A 16,973-nucleotide genomic window follows, 5' to 3' on the forward strand; every position below is an offset into this window, starting at 1 on the left:
AACCAACTTTGTTAAGGATGAAAGTGAAAACATTTAAAAAAAATATTTTTGTTTGTTTTTTTAGATTATTTTAGCTTAAAGCAACAAAATGTTATCATTTTAGAAAGAAAAAGGGTGGTGGACTGTTATATAGGGCAGAAATTATTAAAAAAATGTTAAAAAAATAATTAAGCATTATACCAAATTTAGGAAAACCAGGAATAACATTTAGCAAATTTGAAATGAAATAAAACTTTTGTCATAAAAAAAAAATATTCCCAAAACTGGAAAAATGGTGATGTGATTTCCTAGCAAATGAAAAAAAAAACATGGAAAAAAATTTATGAATTATATTTTACATATAATAGTAATAGTTTCCATCTGTTTACTTTTTTTGAAACATACGAATACACAAAAGAAAAAGGCACACATATAATCTTATACTTATATTATTATTTATTTCAGCATTTATCTATAATCATAAACTAAAATGACAATTTTTTTTCAAACAGATACAATAACATTTTTGTCTTCTAGCAATTCACCAATTTGTTTTAATTGATAGCACTTTAAGACTTCTCTTCCAACAAAGCTTTCCATAATATCTGGCAATTATTCTAATTTGATTTGCCCCCTTGAACACCACATTTTATATTTTATATAACTTCATTACCTGCTTTTTAATTTTAGGTCGGCTTGAGGTGGATCGCACACCTAATTAATTATGCACGCGCAATCTCAAAAAATTAAATTTCACCAAAGTAAAAATAGTAACAAAATTTCCCGTACATCACTTAAGGGCAGCTGTTTTGTTGAGGGAGTAACACTGGGCATGTGTTTCAGCAATGTGGATGGCTGGGCATTTTAAAAGGGGGTCCACACATTAAACATTTGATATCCAGCACTCGTAATTCAGTCCTCAAAATTTATGTGTTTATAAAGTATACTGTCATATTCCTTAGAAATTTTCATGCTTTACTTTTTACTTTCCTTCTGTTTTTATTTTTCATTTTTTCTGATGTTTTTCTATTATTAATCCTTTTTTTCTTAGCCTTTCTTAGGATACTTAGCCTGCTTCTTAGCTCAGATGAGCTAAGAAGCAGGTTAAGTATCCATAGAATTAAATATGTTATCCAGATAAGAAGATTGAATTGGCTGGGGCACTTGGAAAGAATGGAGCGGGAATAATTGGGTAAGAAAGTGTAGAGACTTGATAGTTCCTGGGGCAAAGCCCAGAGGCAGACCGTGAAAGAATTGGCAGGAGGTTATACGGACAGACTTGATACAGAGGAAGTTAAGTTTAGATCTAACACAGTCTAGATCAGATTGGAATAGGGTCATTAATATACCCCGTCCAACCCATGCTAGCATGGAAAACGGACGTTAAGCCGAGAATGATGACTACTTTTCATTTATTTTTCCTTCCAATGCTATGTTTTTTTCTGTCAATGTCAACTTCTCTGTGTATTCTTGATGTAAAGGTATATTAATTGTTTTTGTCTATGAAAGTTTGTAATTCTAGTGAATGTAAGTCATTAATTTGAGTGGCACAATAAATCCTACGTAATCTGGTATTGTGAGAAAAGAGAAATGTTTTTTAACCAAGAAGGTCCAAGCAGTGGTAGCGGTGGCAAGAAAAACAAATATTAAAAAAGCAATATCTGGGGCTACATGACATTTTAACCAAAAGTGAATATGTCATTGGGAATTTTTTCTGAAAATCTTCCATTAGGTCCATCTTGTAAAAGTACCTCAGGTCCTTTTGATAATGTTAGACAATTCTGTAATATACTTCGAAGGGTGACTTTGGCTGAGTCAATGAAATTAAAAGCACTGTTTTACATTTCAATAATATGTTGGGTGAGTTCAGAAGTCAGCTAAAAAATGCAAATTTCATTAAAATAACCTCCAGGGTGCCTTTGTACTATCAGGGACAACCATAACTTCGAATATCATGCCAAATTAGGGTAGTAGCTTAATTAGGCCTTTTCCAATAAACTACTTAAGAGATCTTCTCCTATCTAGATATTCGTTCTCTTCCTTTACTGTTATCTCAACAACCATGTCTAGTCGCACCATCCTTTTTTGAGTTTGGTTGCTTGTTAAGTTATCTTTGTTCAAGCAAAATTTTATATAACTAGTCGTTAGACCATGGAAAATCCATGGGTTCGCCCATCCTTTTTATACCGCATTGCGTGCTTCTCGCTATTGCGCAGCTAAGCTACCATTTTGCGTGACAGACAGACAGATGTATACGGGTATTATAATATTGATTTGCTTTGAAAGACTAAAAATGATATGGCATGTCTTTACATAGGCTGTTCTGAAGATTTGACAGGGCTATTTGGGCTAGCTATGTGCAACATTGTTGTGAATATCCAGTAAGAAATTACCCTTTTTTCCAGAAGCAACTGTAGCTAACCATAAAACAAAGGACCCGAAACACAGTGTGTATGTTTGTAAATCAGGACAAACTAAACGCTATGTCTTCTGACAACTTAAATAAATAAAAATATATTTGGGGCATCGAAATTAGGTTTCATAGAATGTTTTTAACTAAAAAATTGTTGTGACAATGAAACGGAACAATGATATGCAGCAAAAAACATGTTGATAGACTAATTAGGAGAGATAAATGGCTTAAATATCCTAGTGGCCCTGTTAGTGGTTACAAACAACCGTTGTGCTTCGTGCATAAAATCAGGCTTCATTTCCTCTTAGTGGCATTCAATATCAAGTGAATTTTACCATAGCTTTGGGTTAACTAAAGACATGTGGGGGAATTAGGGAGATGGCACACCACTGTGTGCACCGTTGGATGTTGTGGGGAGTCGTGTCTGTCAAATACAAATATTAGAAGTTCATATTCTGGAGCACCCATGCAGAATATAGCTAAAACCTAGTTAGGGGTGCATTTCATGATTATATATCTAGAGACAAAAAGTCCTTCATAGCAAACCTCCTTTTCAATTTTAGACTACATTAAAAATTGAGAATCAAGGATGACAAGCGAAGAGACATCGTGTAGCTCTGGAACTGGTCACGGCGTCAGTTTAGTCACGTGCGTTGTTGTTTATAGTATTTGGGGCGATGACTTTTATTTTACAAAAAAAAAAAAAAGAAAAGAAAATGGCGCCCACAAATATTAGGAAAAAGAACCATGTGGTAAAGGGGAAACCAAAATCCGGCAGGGTTTGGAAAAGCGAAGGCAGGAAGAAATCAACTATTATCAATGTTAAATCCTTACATACATCGTGGGAAAAGCGAAAAAAAGAAAGGGCCGAGAAGATGTCCGTAAAGCAATTTCAAATGGAAATTAAAAAGGCAGCCAGTGAAGAAAAGGAAAAAAGAAGATTACGAGCAGAGGAAAACAAAAAAAGAAGAGAGGAGAACATTAAAAACGCCGAAATTGTCCAAAAGATAACAAACTCGGCAAAATTAAAAAGAATGAAAAAGAAGCAACTTCGGCAAATTAAAAAACGTTAGTTGCTGGCTAACTTTTTAATGATAATGGCTTTTCCTTTTTTGTAGCACAGTCTCTGATACTCTAGTTCAAAACATAACATGCTAGCTAATGAACTAGCTCGCTAAATATACAGCTATAATATTATACATCATGAAACCAGAGAGGAGGAGATACAGTATACTAGGTATTTAATCTATGAATACTATAACGAAAATGGTTTGGTGACAGCACGGTTGGACAAGATTCGTATATTTAGCTCTGTACACTTTATTTCAAGGGGTGATTTTTATAAAAAAAAAATAGAATTTTTGTAATAAACATTTTATTTCTGCAAGAAATTATAAAATTATATGAAATCTTTTCATATTTATCAATTCGGTTAGCTATACTTTGCCTTGCCTTTGTGATGATTTTGACAAATTACATTTAATTTACCTATTTAAAATTTTACTAGGAGAGGAAAAACCGAGCTTAAATGGGAAAGAATACAAAAATGTAAAAATTGGAGTATTATTATGATGAGTAATCCTTAGTTAGCATATTTTCCTTAAATATGTAATGCAATAATTTTCTAAAACAAAATATTTACTCAAAATGTGATAAAAGTTTCAGCTCGAAAATTTAACGTTATTTGAAGTTATTTCTGTGAATTGAGCAAATTCAAAAAGACTGAATATAGTTTGAAAAAGCTAAACCCCATTTTACTACCTAATCGGACAAATTTTCGCGCGGATTTAATTTCGCGAGGTCAAATAAATCGTATTTCGCGAGGATTTAATTTCGCGAATTTAGTCTTTTCAAAAATTTCGCGAGGATTTAATTTCGCGAATTCAGGCTTTCTAAAAATTACGCGAGGATTTAATTTCGCGAATTCTGTCTTAACTTAAAACAAATTTTCACGAAACATTTGAATATCGTAAAAATTGTAAAGGAAAGAAAATGATTTATTGTCATCAGTGTCAAGAATCATGCTTTTTCTTCCGAGTTACAAGTCAAAATCTATTTACAAATCATCTTCGTCATCAAAAACATCAAAAAAATTTCTATCTTCATCCTCTTCATTTTCTTCGACCCATTCTTCTTCGTCGCTTTCGTCTTCGATCCCGTAATCACTGACGTATTTTGAAGCTGTTGACAAACCAGAAGAATTGACAGCTTGAACATTAGGTTCTTCGTCTAACATTGGGTCGATGTCGTTAAACGGATCAAGGCTTGGTAAACCGGACATACCCTTGGCTACAGCATCCTTTATACCTGCTACTTGCCAACCCTTCAAGCACACCTGTTTCCCATCATCCGACGTCATTTCATTGTACATCTCAATAAGCCATTTCGCGTGTAACGGTTTGACAATCGAAAGCTTTAGTGATACTTCAATCGTTTCGAGCTCTTGAACTTATCCATAGCTTGGGTGATTTGATCTGCGTACCAGGTGGTAAACTTCTATTTCATCATGCGTTTAACATAGCCATTTGGGCCTCCTTGGACGTCAAGAGGTTGGAAGAGGTATGTGAAATTGGCAGGAACGCTCTCTAGCAATACATGGTTGTCAGACAATACCTTCAAGACAGGACCGGTCATTTGCCCTTTAAAGACATCCATAATCATTAAAGCCGACTGATCTTTCTCCAATCCCAGCCTCTCTCGCTCTTTCTTGACGTACGGAACAATTATTTCATTCAACAGCTTAATTGATTCCTCTTCATTACTATAATGTTTGGGGTTCGCACTAAGTGAAAACGACGATGGAAAGTTTACTCTAGGGAGGCTTTGTAGTGTTTCCCCTCCATATATCAACTGTATTGGCAAAAATTTACCATCCAATGTTATTGTGAAGGTCGCGGTAATCATTCTTTTATCGCTCGAACCTTTAATTGGAACAGTTTTTGATCCTTTTTGTGCTAACGTTTTGTTGGATACGGGTACGTATTTTGAAGGCGTTTGATCCAGATTGAGAACAAGTGATGGTGGGATATTGTTTTCCTCGATCTTTCGGACAATTCCATGTAAATATGAAGTTTCAAGCTCTTATCGAAGTGCTTCAGGAATAGGGACTTTCCCTGTTGTACCGAATCTTTTGACAAAGCCCATCCTTCGAAACAAGCTTTGTGCCCAGTGTGAATGGCTGAGATCAATATGATCGAGATTCATCTCGGGATGACGTTTTATTAATGCTTTTGCGACTGACTCGGCGATTCCCCAAGTGATAACTCCTCCTCTTCCGCGTACAGCCTAAAAAGTAAAAAATTATGAAATAGCCACGCAGGCGTGAACCATCTCAGCCGGCCTACGATTTACTCCTACGTGATTGTCACTTTTTGAGACAAAAAGGCAAAATTCTAGGCAAAGTATTTACTCCTACATGATTGCCTAGAATTTTGCCTTTTTGTCTCAAAAAGTATATGCTTCTACCTCTATCGATAATCTTAGGTCTCAGCCTATTTCAATTTCATTTTTAAGAAATTTTGAGAAATCTTTTCACACCTCGCGGGCATACTTACCAAGTTAGACCTTGTCCTAATGCTAAGAAAGACATCAAAAATAATGAAACAGTTGGTCATTTACCAAGGAAAATTTCTCGCCCTACCAAATATCTTTTGGATAGAGGGGCTACGGTTGTGGCAAAGCTGACAGCCACCCACTACAGAAGATTGCCTCTATTTCAAGGAGGTCTTGAAATTGCCTGCGAAATAACAGTTTCGATGCCTGGAAGTATCAAGGGGCACATGCTTCTTCGACGCTACCAAGATATGGTGGATGAATTATATTGTCAACCAAAGAATGAGGTCACCATGGGTTCGTTTCTTGAGAACAATGTTGGCCGTACCGAACCAGCCAGAGCAAAAAAACGCAAATGCGTTAAAAAAAACAGTACAACCAACAGCAGGGAGCAAAGACATCCGAAACTTTTTTCAAAAGAGATAAAATAATATTATTTACCGTATTTTTTAACGAATTTTGTTTGTAAGTTTTACATAGAAAAAAATAATCGAGAACAAAACATTTCACGAGTATTAATTTTCGCGATGGTACAAATTAAAAAATAATTCGCGAGGATTTAATTTCGCGAATTCAGGCTTTCTAAATATTTCGCACGGATTTAATTTCGCGATTTGACTGTTTGCAAATATTTCGCGGGGATTTAATTTCGCGAATTTGGGAAAAATTCGCGAAAACCGCGAAAATTTCTCCGCGCGAAAATTTGCCCGATTAAGGTATAACAATGTATTTTTTTAACTTAAACACTGATCTAGGCAACCTCGTCCCCAGGGCATCTTGTATCTTTTCTGACCCTGGGACGGCGATACGAACATGGCCCTGGAGGAGGCTGGTCCGATATGAAACCTGATTGGCGCGGATATGTCAAATAATTATTGCGTCATACAAAACATTTTGGCGAGGCGGCGAGTCTGTGACCAACAGGAGGAAGCTGTTCGTTTTAAAATGGCGGAGGTGTATCAGCAGTATCAAGTTTTTTTTAAAGTGAAAAATTTAATAAAAAGCATTACTAAGCAATGAGAGTATAAAATAAGACATCATAAAGTAATACTGCTTACATGACAATATTTCAATAGCTGGGAATGTTTAATAAAGCTAGAAAAGTTGTTAGCTAGCACACTATACCTAACACACTATCAAGGTAAGAACAAAAGAAAGAAACTCAATTTGTTTCCAAGTGGCCAGGTTTGATTTACAGCTTTTTGCAAAGACTGACGTTGCATAAAATTGCCGCCCATGTCCTTTATAGACAAAATAATTTTGCACAAAGTATCGAAAATGTTTTTTTTTACAAAATATATATACATTACGTTTTAAATTATATCAGGTTGTTATTAGTTGGCATGTTTTATTACCTTATATGCTTTGGTTACTATAAAAGATATAAAAAGCCAATAGGTTAACCGTCGGAGCCATTTTATCATTGAATGCACATTTATCCGGCCTAATTCAAGAAAATTCAAATTGCCAATGCTTCAGTAAAAAAATAAAGTTATTGACTTGAAACTTGTTAAGGAGTACCTTTAAACCTATCTGATAAAATATAAAATTACACCAGGCATGAAAAATTTAAAAAGCCATTTTGAGGAAGAGAAAAAGGTAGGAAGATTTTCTTAAACTGATTCTTGCTAGGCCTTTTTTAACACGCTATGAAGAAATTTCAGAAAATCGAACTTAATCAAATTTTATTGAGCGCTCAATTAGGCATATGGTTAAATCCAGGATGTATTGAAGATGGTGGTAGATATTTAACAGCTCACCACTGTGATATATTATCTCAAGAGTTTTAATACAAATTACAAAGCAGTGAACATAAAAAATCACAAAAAAAGTCTAAACCGAGTATATAGTTTATAAAGCGTCCCATAACTTCAGTAAAAAATAAAATATTGACTTGAGATTTGGTATGATATGGTTTTAGATTGGTTTGATGAAATTGAGCCAAAAAATAGTTCTATTATCATCATACATTCTGAGTTTCAGAATTTAGCCCTTTTCAAAGACGCCGATAAGCCGTTTTGACAGCATATCAATTTTGACCAAGATACATATTCAGAAAATTTTAAAAGCTATTCTAAACCTCAGAAATGTCAGATAAGATTCAACCTAAAATTATGCTAGTAAACAAAAAATTTAGTTGCAAGGAATGTCTCTTTGCTGACATCTTTTTGTGATAGGATGCTCTTATGAGAATACTGAATTAATCTTCACGGTTAGCTAGTTTGGCATTTTAAATATTTTCCAAGCAGAATGATAACAATAAATAGATGTATATATCAATAAAAATCGATTTTTGAACAGCAGCAGAATTTTGATGAGCTCTAAAAAGTGCGAATTTATGAAACTAATTTTGGTCCAAAATCCCCAAAATAATTTCCTCAAAAAATTATTCCCGAAACATTTTTTTCTCAAGGTAGCAATACTTTGCTGTTCGTAAAGTCGTATATCAATTCTTTCTAAACTATTAAGGCAGTGATACATTAAATCGAGAAAACAGATCACACGCAGACTTGTCGTTCTCGATTTTCAAACCAGCATAATGCTTTTGATAAAAATTTTGAATTATTTATGTTTTAAACAGAAAAAACCTTGTTTTTGTATAAATTAGATGCAAATTAAGTGTATATACAAAATAAATGTGAGCTTGCTGAGTAAAAAATAAAAAAGCTGCAAGGCGTTTTAAAACATGTCATTAAGAAAAGAAAAAGCAGAATTTATCAGTAATGGGTGGCTTTTTGGAAATGTTAAGGCCACAAATGTAAAAGAAAAAAATACTTCTAAAGTAAATACTCTTCTGAAGCCTTTTTCACCCAATATAACTGCAAGCAGTGAGTCCACCATAGTTGAATTCAGTTTCAGCTAAGTATTGTTTAAATACAGCAAAATCTTTGTCATCATATAAAAGCAGTAATGCAGACACAGATATGAACTCACGGTAAATGAGAATTCTAAAGTTCAGCCAAAATGAATAAAAAATGTAAATGTTAATATGAGGTTAAATTTCTGCCTAGCTACTTTCAGTCGGGCACCTAGAATGATACGAACATTTGAAAATTATGTAGCCATATCTGCACCTTAGAGAACCAACGAAGTGCTATGTTCAGATGGGCAAATCATTTACTAATTTCCAAGTTTCCCCTAGCTACAAGTTTTGCAACCCAGTGCTTGCTAGTCAACCAATTCAGTGAAATACACATAACTAAATTGCTTGAATTTCTTCAAGTAAACAGCAGCCTAAATAACATTATTGTATATTTATACATTTACACAAAACAATCAAGGGCAATATGCGAGAAGTTTGTGTGTTGCGATGAGAGGAATCAAAACAAACTCGCCGCACGCATCTGTGACGTAAAAGGCCGATCTCGCTTAGCTCTGCAAGGTTATATTAAAACTTTGGTACATTGAGACAAATCTCATTAAATATTACACACAGAAATACTGTGTATTGGAGGGTCACGTGACGAGGCCTCCTCCAGGGCCATGTTCGTATCGCCGTCCCAGGGTCAGAAAAGATACAAGATGCCCTGGGGACGAGGTTGTGATCTAGGATTTTGAAGCATCTTAAAATACGGTTGGAAATTTTGTTGGAAACTTTAAATATTCTTTATAAAAAAGAGGCATGTTAAAGTTTTGAGTCCAAAAACTCGCGAAATTTTTTGGATAAATTTTTGCGAATCTACAAATTAAAAAATTTTCGCGAGATAAACTTTCGCGAAATCTGAAATTGGAAAGTTTTGGCGAGATAAAATTTCGCGATTCGTGATTTTTTATGTTCTTATAAAAAAAGTGGCCTATATTTGTTATGTATGTAAATATATTTGTTATAATGGTATGTAAAAACTTCTATTTACAAATTGGTTTCATCGTCAAAATCACAAAACAGATCAAACACATTTCTAGGCTCGTCTTCTTTCGGCTCCCACGCATCGTCGTCATCGTCTTCTTCGCCACATTTGAAACACCGTCGCTTTTGTTTATTTCTAAGTTTATTCCAATCTCGTTCCCAGCGCTAGTTGTATTGGGAGGGCAAGCCGAGTGAGGGCGACTCAAAAATAACTTTTAAAACCAGCATTTTTTTAAAAAAATTTGGTGGATAAACTTATAAACTTTCGCGAATGGCCATTTGAAAGTTTCGCGAGACAAAGTATCGCGAAATTCGCTAAAGTTTCTCTCGCGAAAGTTTCTTCGAATAAAGTAGCTGATCTTAACATGCGCTTATGTCTTTTTATTTCTTAAAGAATTCTATATCATAATAATGTTTTTTATGATTAATATTAATATTTGTTTTACTTGTAGTAAGAAGTTGCTGAACTAATTCAAACCATCCTCGTCCCTAGGGCTTGTTTCACTATGTCAAAACCGCTAGCGCTTACTTGATGGACTCAATGTCAAAAAGCAAGAACCCCTTGGGACGAGATTAAATTCAGACAACACAACACGACCATGCTTTTCAGATGCCATCTTTAAATTATTTTTAAAATATTCTGTTATCTGATTGTTATTTCTCTGCTGACTTAAGTCTTTTAAAACTTGACGATCGCTTACCGTTTGACATAGAAACCACTTTTCGTCAACAGCTAATATTTTCGCTGCGCGCAGCGATGACATTTCTTTCTTTTCGCTCATGTGCCGCCATGATAAATCGTCGTCTTTTAATGCAAAAAATAATGGCGCACCACCAAGACGTTGATAAGTCTGGTCGTGGTAATAGCCCTGCCTTAGCTGTAAATAAAGTCTTTGCTAAAAACATTTTAAAACAAATAGGCGATCACAATCGAATTAAGTCTCATAAGGAAACTGTAGATCATAGAAAATTTGAAAATAGCGAGAGAAAGAAACACACACAGAAAAATCTAAAACCTTTTTCGCCTTTAAAAACAATGTACAGTGACTATGTTGCTGAAGAAAAGGAAATAGAAGGCAAGAAGCTTAAAAGGAAGATTATAACTCCATTTGAACAGGTGAAGAAACTTGTAACAGATGCTGCAGAGTTTGATCAAAGTAAAAGTTCTCAGGAGGAAATGCCACACAAAATGCTACAATCCCGAAGAATTGCACTTAAAAGTAATCGAATAACACTAGACAAACGATTATTAAATAACCATTTAAAGGTAAGCAAAAATTATATTCTTCAGTCATGTGCCACAAATTTGATTTGCAGTAAAGAACCAATATTATATCTTGAAGTCAAAAACGATTTATGTCAACATTACTTCATCTATCAACAAGAATATATGGTGGGAATTTGAGAAGTTATTGGCAAAAAAAAACACAAATTTCATTCAAAAAGTTGGCCGAACTTGCCCTCATGTATATAAACGCTGTTTTTGGCGAGTCTGCAACCTTATACAATACCCCTTGCATATGCAAGGGGCATTGTATAAGGTTAAAATTTAAGTATTTTTAAGTTTGCAATACACGGTACTGGCCGATAGAACCATGTTTCCAGGCCCCCACACCAATTTTCAAGTCCGTAGCTAATAGCGTGGCGTTGGCATAAGGTTGGAAAGATGGTATACTTTGGCAAAAAATATATAATGTTTTTTATTTTTAATTTTGTGTGTTTTGTTCGACAAATTAACTCGAAACCCATAACACACATGTATAATTATTTATATATTTAAAAAGTAGAAAAGTAGATTGTTTTAATATTTTTTATATCAGTAAAATTAAAACAATACAAAAAAAGTTTCAATAACTTAAAAAATGATAAAAATACAAAATTTTAAAAAAATTGTGGAAACCATTTTAATTTTGTCCATGTTTTGACCGTAGCGAAACAGCCATGGCATGCAGACAGTCATTAAAAAACCAGTGAAGAGGTAAACTTAAAATTGCAGTATATGTACCACAAGTGACAAGAGAAATCAAAAATTAGGTTTGATGCTTCAATTTGTCTAACAAAGAGTTTGATTTGGTTCTGTACAATACCCCTTGTGAACAATTTTTATCCATATGTGTCTTGGTTTATTTGATCCAGAAGAAAGCAATATATATATATTTGTAAATTTGTTTCAGTTAAATTTTGAAAAATACTTCAAGAAATGGTACAATAAAAAAAAAAAAAATATGGTCTGATCGGGGTGAACCATTCTCTGTTGAGAATGAAATACGGATGTGCTATGATAAATATTCATCTATATGTATACACACCATCCGGATAAACTATCTGAGTTCATCACTAACATATTGCCGCACGTAGTGTAGTGGGTTCGTCTGCGTCTCCCAGTTCTGGGGACCGCGGATCGAATCCCGCTCACTGCTTGGCAGTATGTTAGTGATGAACAAAGTAGTTCTTCTTCAATATGACTTACACGCATTATACTCGCCTGTCATGATCAGAGGTCTGATCGGGGTGAACCATTCTCTGTTGAGAATGAAATACGGATATGCTATGATAAATATTCATCTATATGTATACACACCATCCGGATAAACTATCTGAGTTCATCACTAACATATTGCGGCACGTAGTGTAGTGGGTTCGTCTGTGGCTCCCAGTTCTGGGGACCGCGGATCGAATCACGCTCACTGCCAGGCAGTATGTTAGTGATGAACAAAGTAGTTCTTCTTCAATATAGCAAGATTGTGATTATTAAAACTTATCTTCTTTGACAAAAAAAGTTTATCTAAATCAACTCAAATTATTGTGTGCGTTAAGAAAATATTTATTTTGTTCACAAGTTTCAACTTTTCCAGATAACTCCCCTCAAAGTTGTGAAATAACCTGTCCACAATATTGACATGCAATATAAGTTTGTGCTGCATGTTGTAGAGGAGTATTTTGTAAAGATGTTTTATAACCGCCATTAAGAAAATAAAGCCAAAATTTAATGATTTGATTTGACCCTATAGTAGTTTACTTAGTATGACATTGGTAAGAAATATTTTATCAGAACTAAGAAAAAGCAATTATATATATAATTTCGTTTGAGCCAACTAGAAGACTTTGGAACAGCATAAAAACTTTTGTTAGACCAAGTTTGTAAAGCAACCAAAAAGCATACAGTTTCCGTAAAAAAAACATCAACATAGGTTTTTATTTGAAAGTACACTTCCAATATTTCTAAGACGTTTTGTTTTTTTGGCATACCCCACTTATGATATACCGAAAGTTAGCTCAAGTAAATGTAATGAGTGAGCGAACAGATTTGTCTTATATCCGTAGTATAAGTACATATTTGTTAAATTCAAACAAATATCCAGTCAATTTATAAATTGACTCTTTTGTCATGGGAGCTTTAACATTTATTTAACATTTATAGCATACTACTGTTCATAATCGTTTAAAAGAAGAAGATGAAATGTGGGATCAATATCGTTTACAAAAGAAAAGACAGGTAAAGTAAACACTATTTTTAGTTCCATATTTTAGCACCCTATTTTTATATAATAGATCCCATTGTATTATGGTAGGTCATATCTTGACACACGTTTTAGTAAATATATATTTTAATAATAATGCATGTTTTGAAATAAGGCTTGCTCTTTTGAATCAAGTTACATAATGTCTTTCATCATGACCAATTTGGTAATTAGATAGACGGCATCCTTTTAAATATGTTAAAATGCGATACAGCTTTTCGATGCATAATGTACATATTGTAATGTTTTGGAATAAACACTTTTTGGGGAAGTTGATGTTATAAAAAGGAGAGTATTTTAAACTTCGTTCATCTCTTGCTGCATAAACATTAAAATGTGTGTTTATTGAAAAAATAATATTGAAGTGATGGGGCGTCTAACAGACAGCAATGTTTATTTGAACCATAACTATATGTAGCGTTAATGTATTATACACTTACAATAAAAAAATACAAGAAATAGAGACAACGATCATTACAGAATATTATAAATTTAGTTCTAAACGGATACTGACCGGTTTCGATGTTGTACTGTAAAATACAAAGGTCAAGGCCACATAACCTCGGTTTGTACTTTTGACCTTGGGTATGCTATATATTTAAGTTGCTATATCCAAGCCACCAAGAAATAAAAAATGCATGTTCGATTTTGATAATTTTTGAATTCAAGATCGTTCTATTTTAAAATTTTGTAAGTACGCAAAACAAATTCGAATCATTGTTTATGTGAATTGAAACGAAAAGATGGTTTAAGTGAGCCACTTTTACATTTTTTGTGTGCTATGAAAATGTTTTTTATTTGTTTACGTTTTTATTTCACCATTTTAATGATGGCTTCCAAAACCGGTTAGTATAGCTTCATAGATGTTAAAATAAGCCGTAAATCAATTAAATCATCGGCTTTGTTCATACTAACTGTTTTTTTGTATCAGTCAGGTAATAATGGTTTATACTGTTTCAGGTTGCCTCATTAAAATCAAGGAGCGCTAGTATGGATGAAAAAAATGCAAGATACGGAGGGTCAATGTATTGTGACCGCGAATCAGCCCATGTAAAATCTCAAGAAATTCGCTCGACACGCGATGAAGTGCCGATATTTGGTAAGTGGACTCAAAAATTGATGGAAGAAAAAGAAAAAGACCCAGAGCTTTGGGGACATGATGGTTTTAAATCGATTTATAGGGAGGACTTAAAAATTGCGAAAAAAAGAGAAAAGAAAAAGAGCAGCACTATACGAATAAGTAGTACCGAAAGCGAAAGTGAAGAAAGTGAAGAAGAATGTTCAAATAAAAGAAGACGTGTGGTAAAAACAATCAGCAGGTCCAATGACGTCCAAAAACCTGTCACAAGAAAAGTGAGCATCAAAAAAATAATTTTGGATAATTTGAATCAACATAATGAAGATAAAACAAGTCTAAAAAAGAAAAAAAGGACACCGAAAATTGAACGCAAAATTCAAGGCCTTCACGCGGATGAACTGGAGGAGACTGAGAGAAAGAAACCTATTAAAGTTAGAACTGTCGAAAAATGGGGACATGATGGATTTAATGAGCTCAACGATGGAGGCTGCAGTGATAGTCCTAAGAAAAAAGTAAAAAGCCTTGCGGTTATAAAACGATCCACATCATCAAACATTGCAGATGAGGAAAACACAAAAGGCGTAAATGCTAACAATGAAATATCGTCTGCGTCATCTAAGTTTATCGATAACTCTCGTGAAAAGAATGTGTGGAGGAGATTACATGATGATAGCGTGAACAGGGAATCTTTAAAAAACAGTATCCACGGTGAAGTGCCAAAGAAAAATGGCAGGTTAGTGCTTTCAAAAAAGATCGAGCAAAAGAGGTCTGAAATTGTTCAGCACATTTCGTCTGATGATGAGAAGTATATTCGAGAAAAAAAAGTTAAAAAGACAACGAAAAAAAAACCGCGAAAGTATTTATCTAGCAGTGATGAAGAGAGTGATATTAGTAGTAGTGATAGCGATTCCAGTTTTACAGAGAGTTCTACCGACGAACGTCACAAGAAACTTAAAAAGAAACGGCTAAAACGCACCAAAGTTAAACACACTTTTTCTGATTACGACAGCGACTTTAAGCCGAAAAAGCGCTAGATATTCGCGTAAAGCGTGACCACGACTTTACGACGGAATGTTACTTTTTAAACTTTTTAAACCTGTATGATGAAGTAATTTTTTTAATTTTAAATTTTATGTTTTTAAAGTATCTGAGACCTTCTGTAATTTTTTTCTCAATGCTACAATAAGTAGATGGGAAAAAAGATTATTAAAGTGTGAAGCAAAATTACATTTTTTTCACACACATTTTTAAAAAAACACAAAATTTTGGCTAAGCCTCAATGTTGCTTATATTTCTAGATTTGCAGCCTTCAATGTTTCTTATTGGTTGACTATCACATGTTGGATTGCTCAGTTAGGTTGACGCGCTAATAAAAATCAAACTTCTGTTTTAATTAAGCTTGCTGCTATATGATTTACTTTACTCTGTTATTTTAAAGGGATATGAGACTTGTTGCTCGTAAGATGTTGCTTACCATAGAGTATAAAAAAATGCGAGAATGAAAATACGCGGAGTGAAATTAGCCCATTTGGTATTTCTGGCGTGGCGCAGGCACGTCATTTTAATTATCATTCTTAACATGCTTTTTTTCTTTAGACCAATTTTGGCCTCATGATTACAACAGCGACCGTTGAAAATCAATCTCCTACAAGGCGTGTTTAAAAGAGTCTGTACATTTTTGTTTACTTCGTTGAATTTATAGAATAATTCGAATTTCCACCTTTACGGCGGATTTACCAAAGCGTCTCGGTGATATTTAACGTTAAGTTTGAGGTAGTTGCCAGTCAGAATTATTGCTGAGCATTCTTTCTGCTTATTGAAGTAAACCTTGTTGTGACCTACACCTAAGCTCCACATTACGTACCCATGTACTGCACTGATTCTTTCAGTGCTGGTGACAAGCAGGGCGTGTCATATGGGTTATCATTTTGTAAAGGGCATGTCTTAATCTTCCGACTATGTTTTTTTGAAAAGTGTGAATTTTAAACAAGATCAAGAGCCCCCGCTCTTTTTTATGCGCCGCCTCGCATCGAAACGGCACTTGTGAATTACTTTTCACTGTGCGAAAGAGTTTTATTAATTTTCGCCGGTATTTATTTTACGAAATTATCTACCCACTACATATTCAAGGTACTATTTTCAAAAGCCCTATAATTCGTTAGCTTCACAGAGTCGCATGTATTTGTGAATGTTTTATTGAAAAAAACATTTTATATAGCTACATTATTTCGTAAAAATCAATACTCGCAAAATTATTTACAAAGAATCATCCACCAAAATCAATACTCGCGAAATGTAATTTTTACCGACATGTTTTCCGATTTTAAAGATTTCGGGAAAGAAATTTTCTTTTCGGATTCTGCCCTGCAAGCAAACGCGAAAATTAAGCGCATACGCTTTTAGTAGCGCATCTAATAAAAATTCGATAGCTCAATACTGTTCTTTTTTCGTTTTAACCAGCGCTAAATACCAATGTGTACCAAAAAAGTAGTTGTTTTTTGTGTGTCAAGAAAAGAAAGTCACTGGTGAATAAATTAATATGAAAGAAAAACCAGGCGAGATTTATTTTTGTGACGCCGGCGG

At 34.1% G+C, this 16,973-nt stretch overlaps 2 protein-coding genes across 2 annotated transcripts; both read left to right on the plus strand.

Moving 5' to 3' along the window:
- The first annotated feature begins 2,995 nt into the window (after positions 1 to 2,995).
- On the plus strand, positions 2,996 to 4,309 carry LOC130645864 (coiled-coil domain-containing protein 86-like). Its single transcript, XM_057451988.1, has one exon. It carries the CDS (start codon positions 3,070 to 3,072, stop codon positions 3,463 to 3,465), a length of 396 nt encoding a protein of 131 aa, XP_057307971.1. The 5' UTR covers positions 2,996 to 3,069; the 3' UTR covers positions 3,466 to 4,309.
- A 6,190-nt stretch (positions 4,310 to 10,499) lies between these two features.
- LOC130645865 (uncharacterized) lies at positions 10,500 to 15,663 on the plus strand. The gene is made up of 3 exons (XM_057451989.1): positions 10,500 to 11,058; positions 13,213 to 13,287; positions 14,273 to 15,663. Exons 1-3 carry the CDS (start codon positions 10,549 to 10,551, stop codon positions 15,422 to 15,424), a joined length of 1,737 nt encoding a protein of 578 aa, XP_057307972.1. The 5' UTR covers positions 10,500 to 10,548; the 3' UTR covers positions 15,425 to 15,663.
- The last annotated feature ends 1,310 nt before the right edge of the window (positions 15,664 to 16,973 follow it).

Source organism: Hydractinia symbiolongicarpus, chromosome 5 (genome assembly GCF_029227915.1).
Source record: "Hydractinia symbiolongicarpus strain clone_291-10 chromosome 5, HSymV2.1, whole genome shotgun sequence".
NCBI lineage: Eukaryota > Metazoa > Cnidaria > Hydrozoa > Anthoathecata > Hydractiniidae > Hydractinia > Hydractinia symbiolongicarpus.

Excerpts from the sequence above, each read along its gene's own strand:
- LOC130645864 (XM_057451988.1), top strand. The coding sequence starts at position 3,070 with ATGACTTTTATTTTACAAAAAAAAAAAAAAGAAAAGAAAATGGCGCCC.
- LOC130645865 (XM_057451989.1), top strand. The coding sequence starts at position 10,549 with ATGACATTTCTTTCTTTTCGCTCATGTGCCGCCATGATAAATCGTCGT. Across the intron at positions 11,059-13,212 it reads TATTAAATAACCATTTAAAG|CATACTACTGTTCATAATCG; the intron begins GTAAGCAAAAAT and ends TAACATTTATAG. Across the intron at positions 13,288-14,272 it reads GTTTACAAAAGAAAAGACAG|GTTGCCTCATTAAAATCAAG; the intron begins GTAAAGTAAACA and ends ATACTGTTTCAG.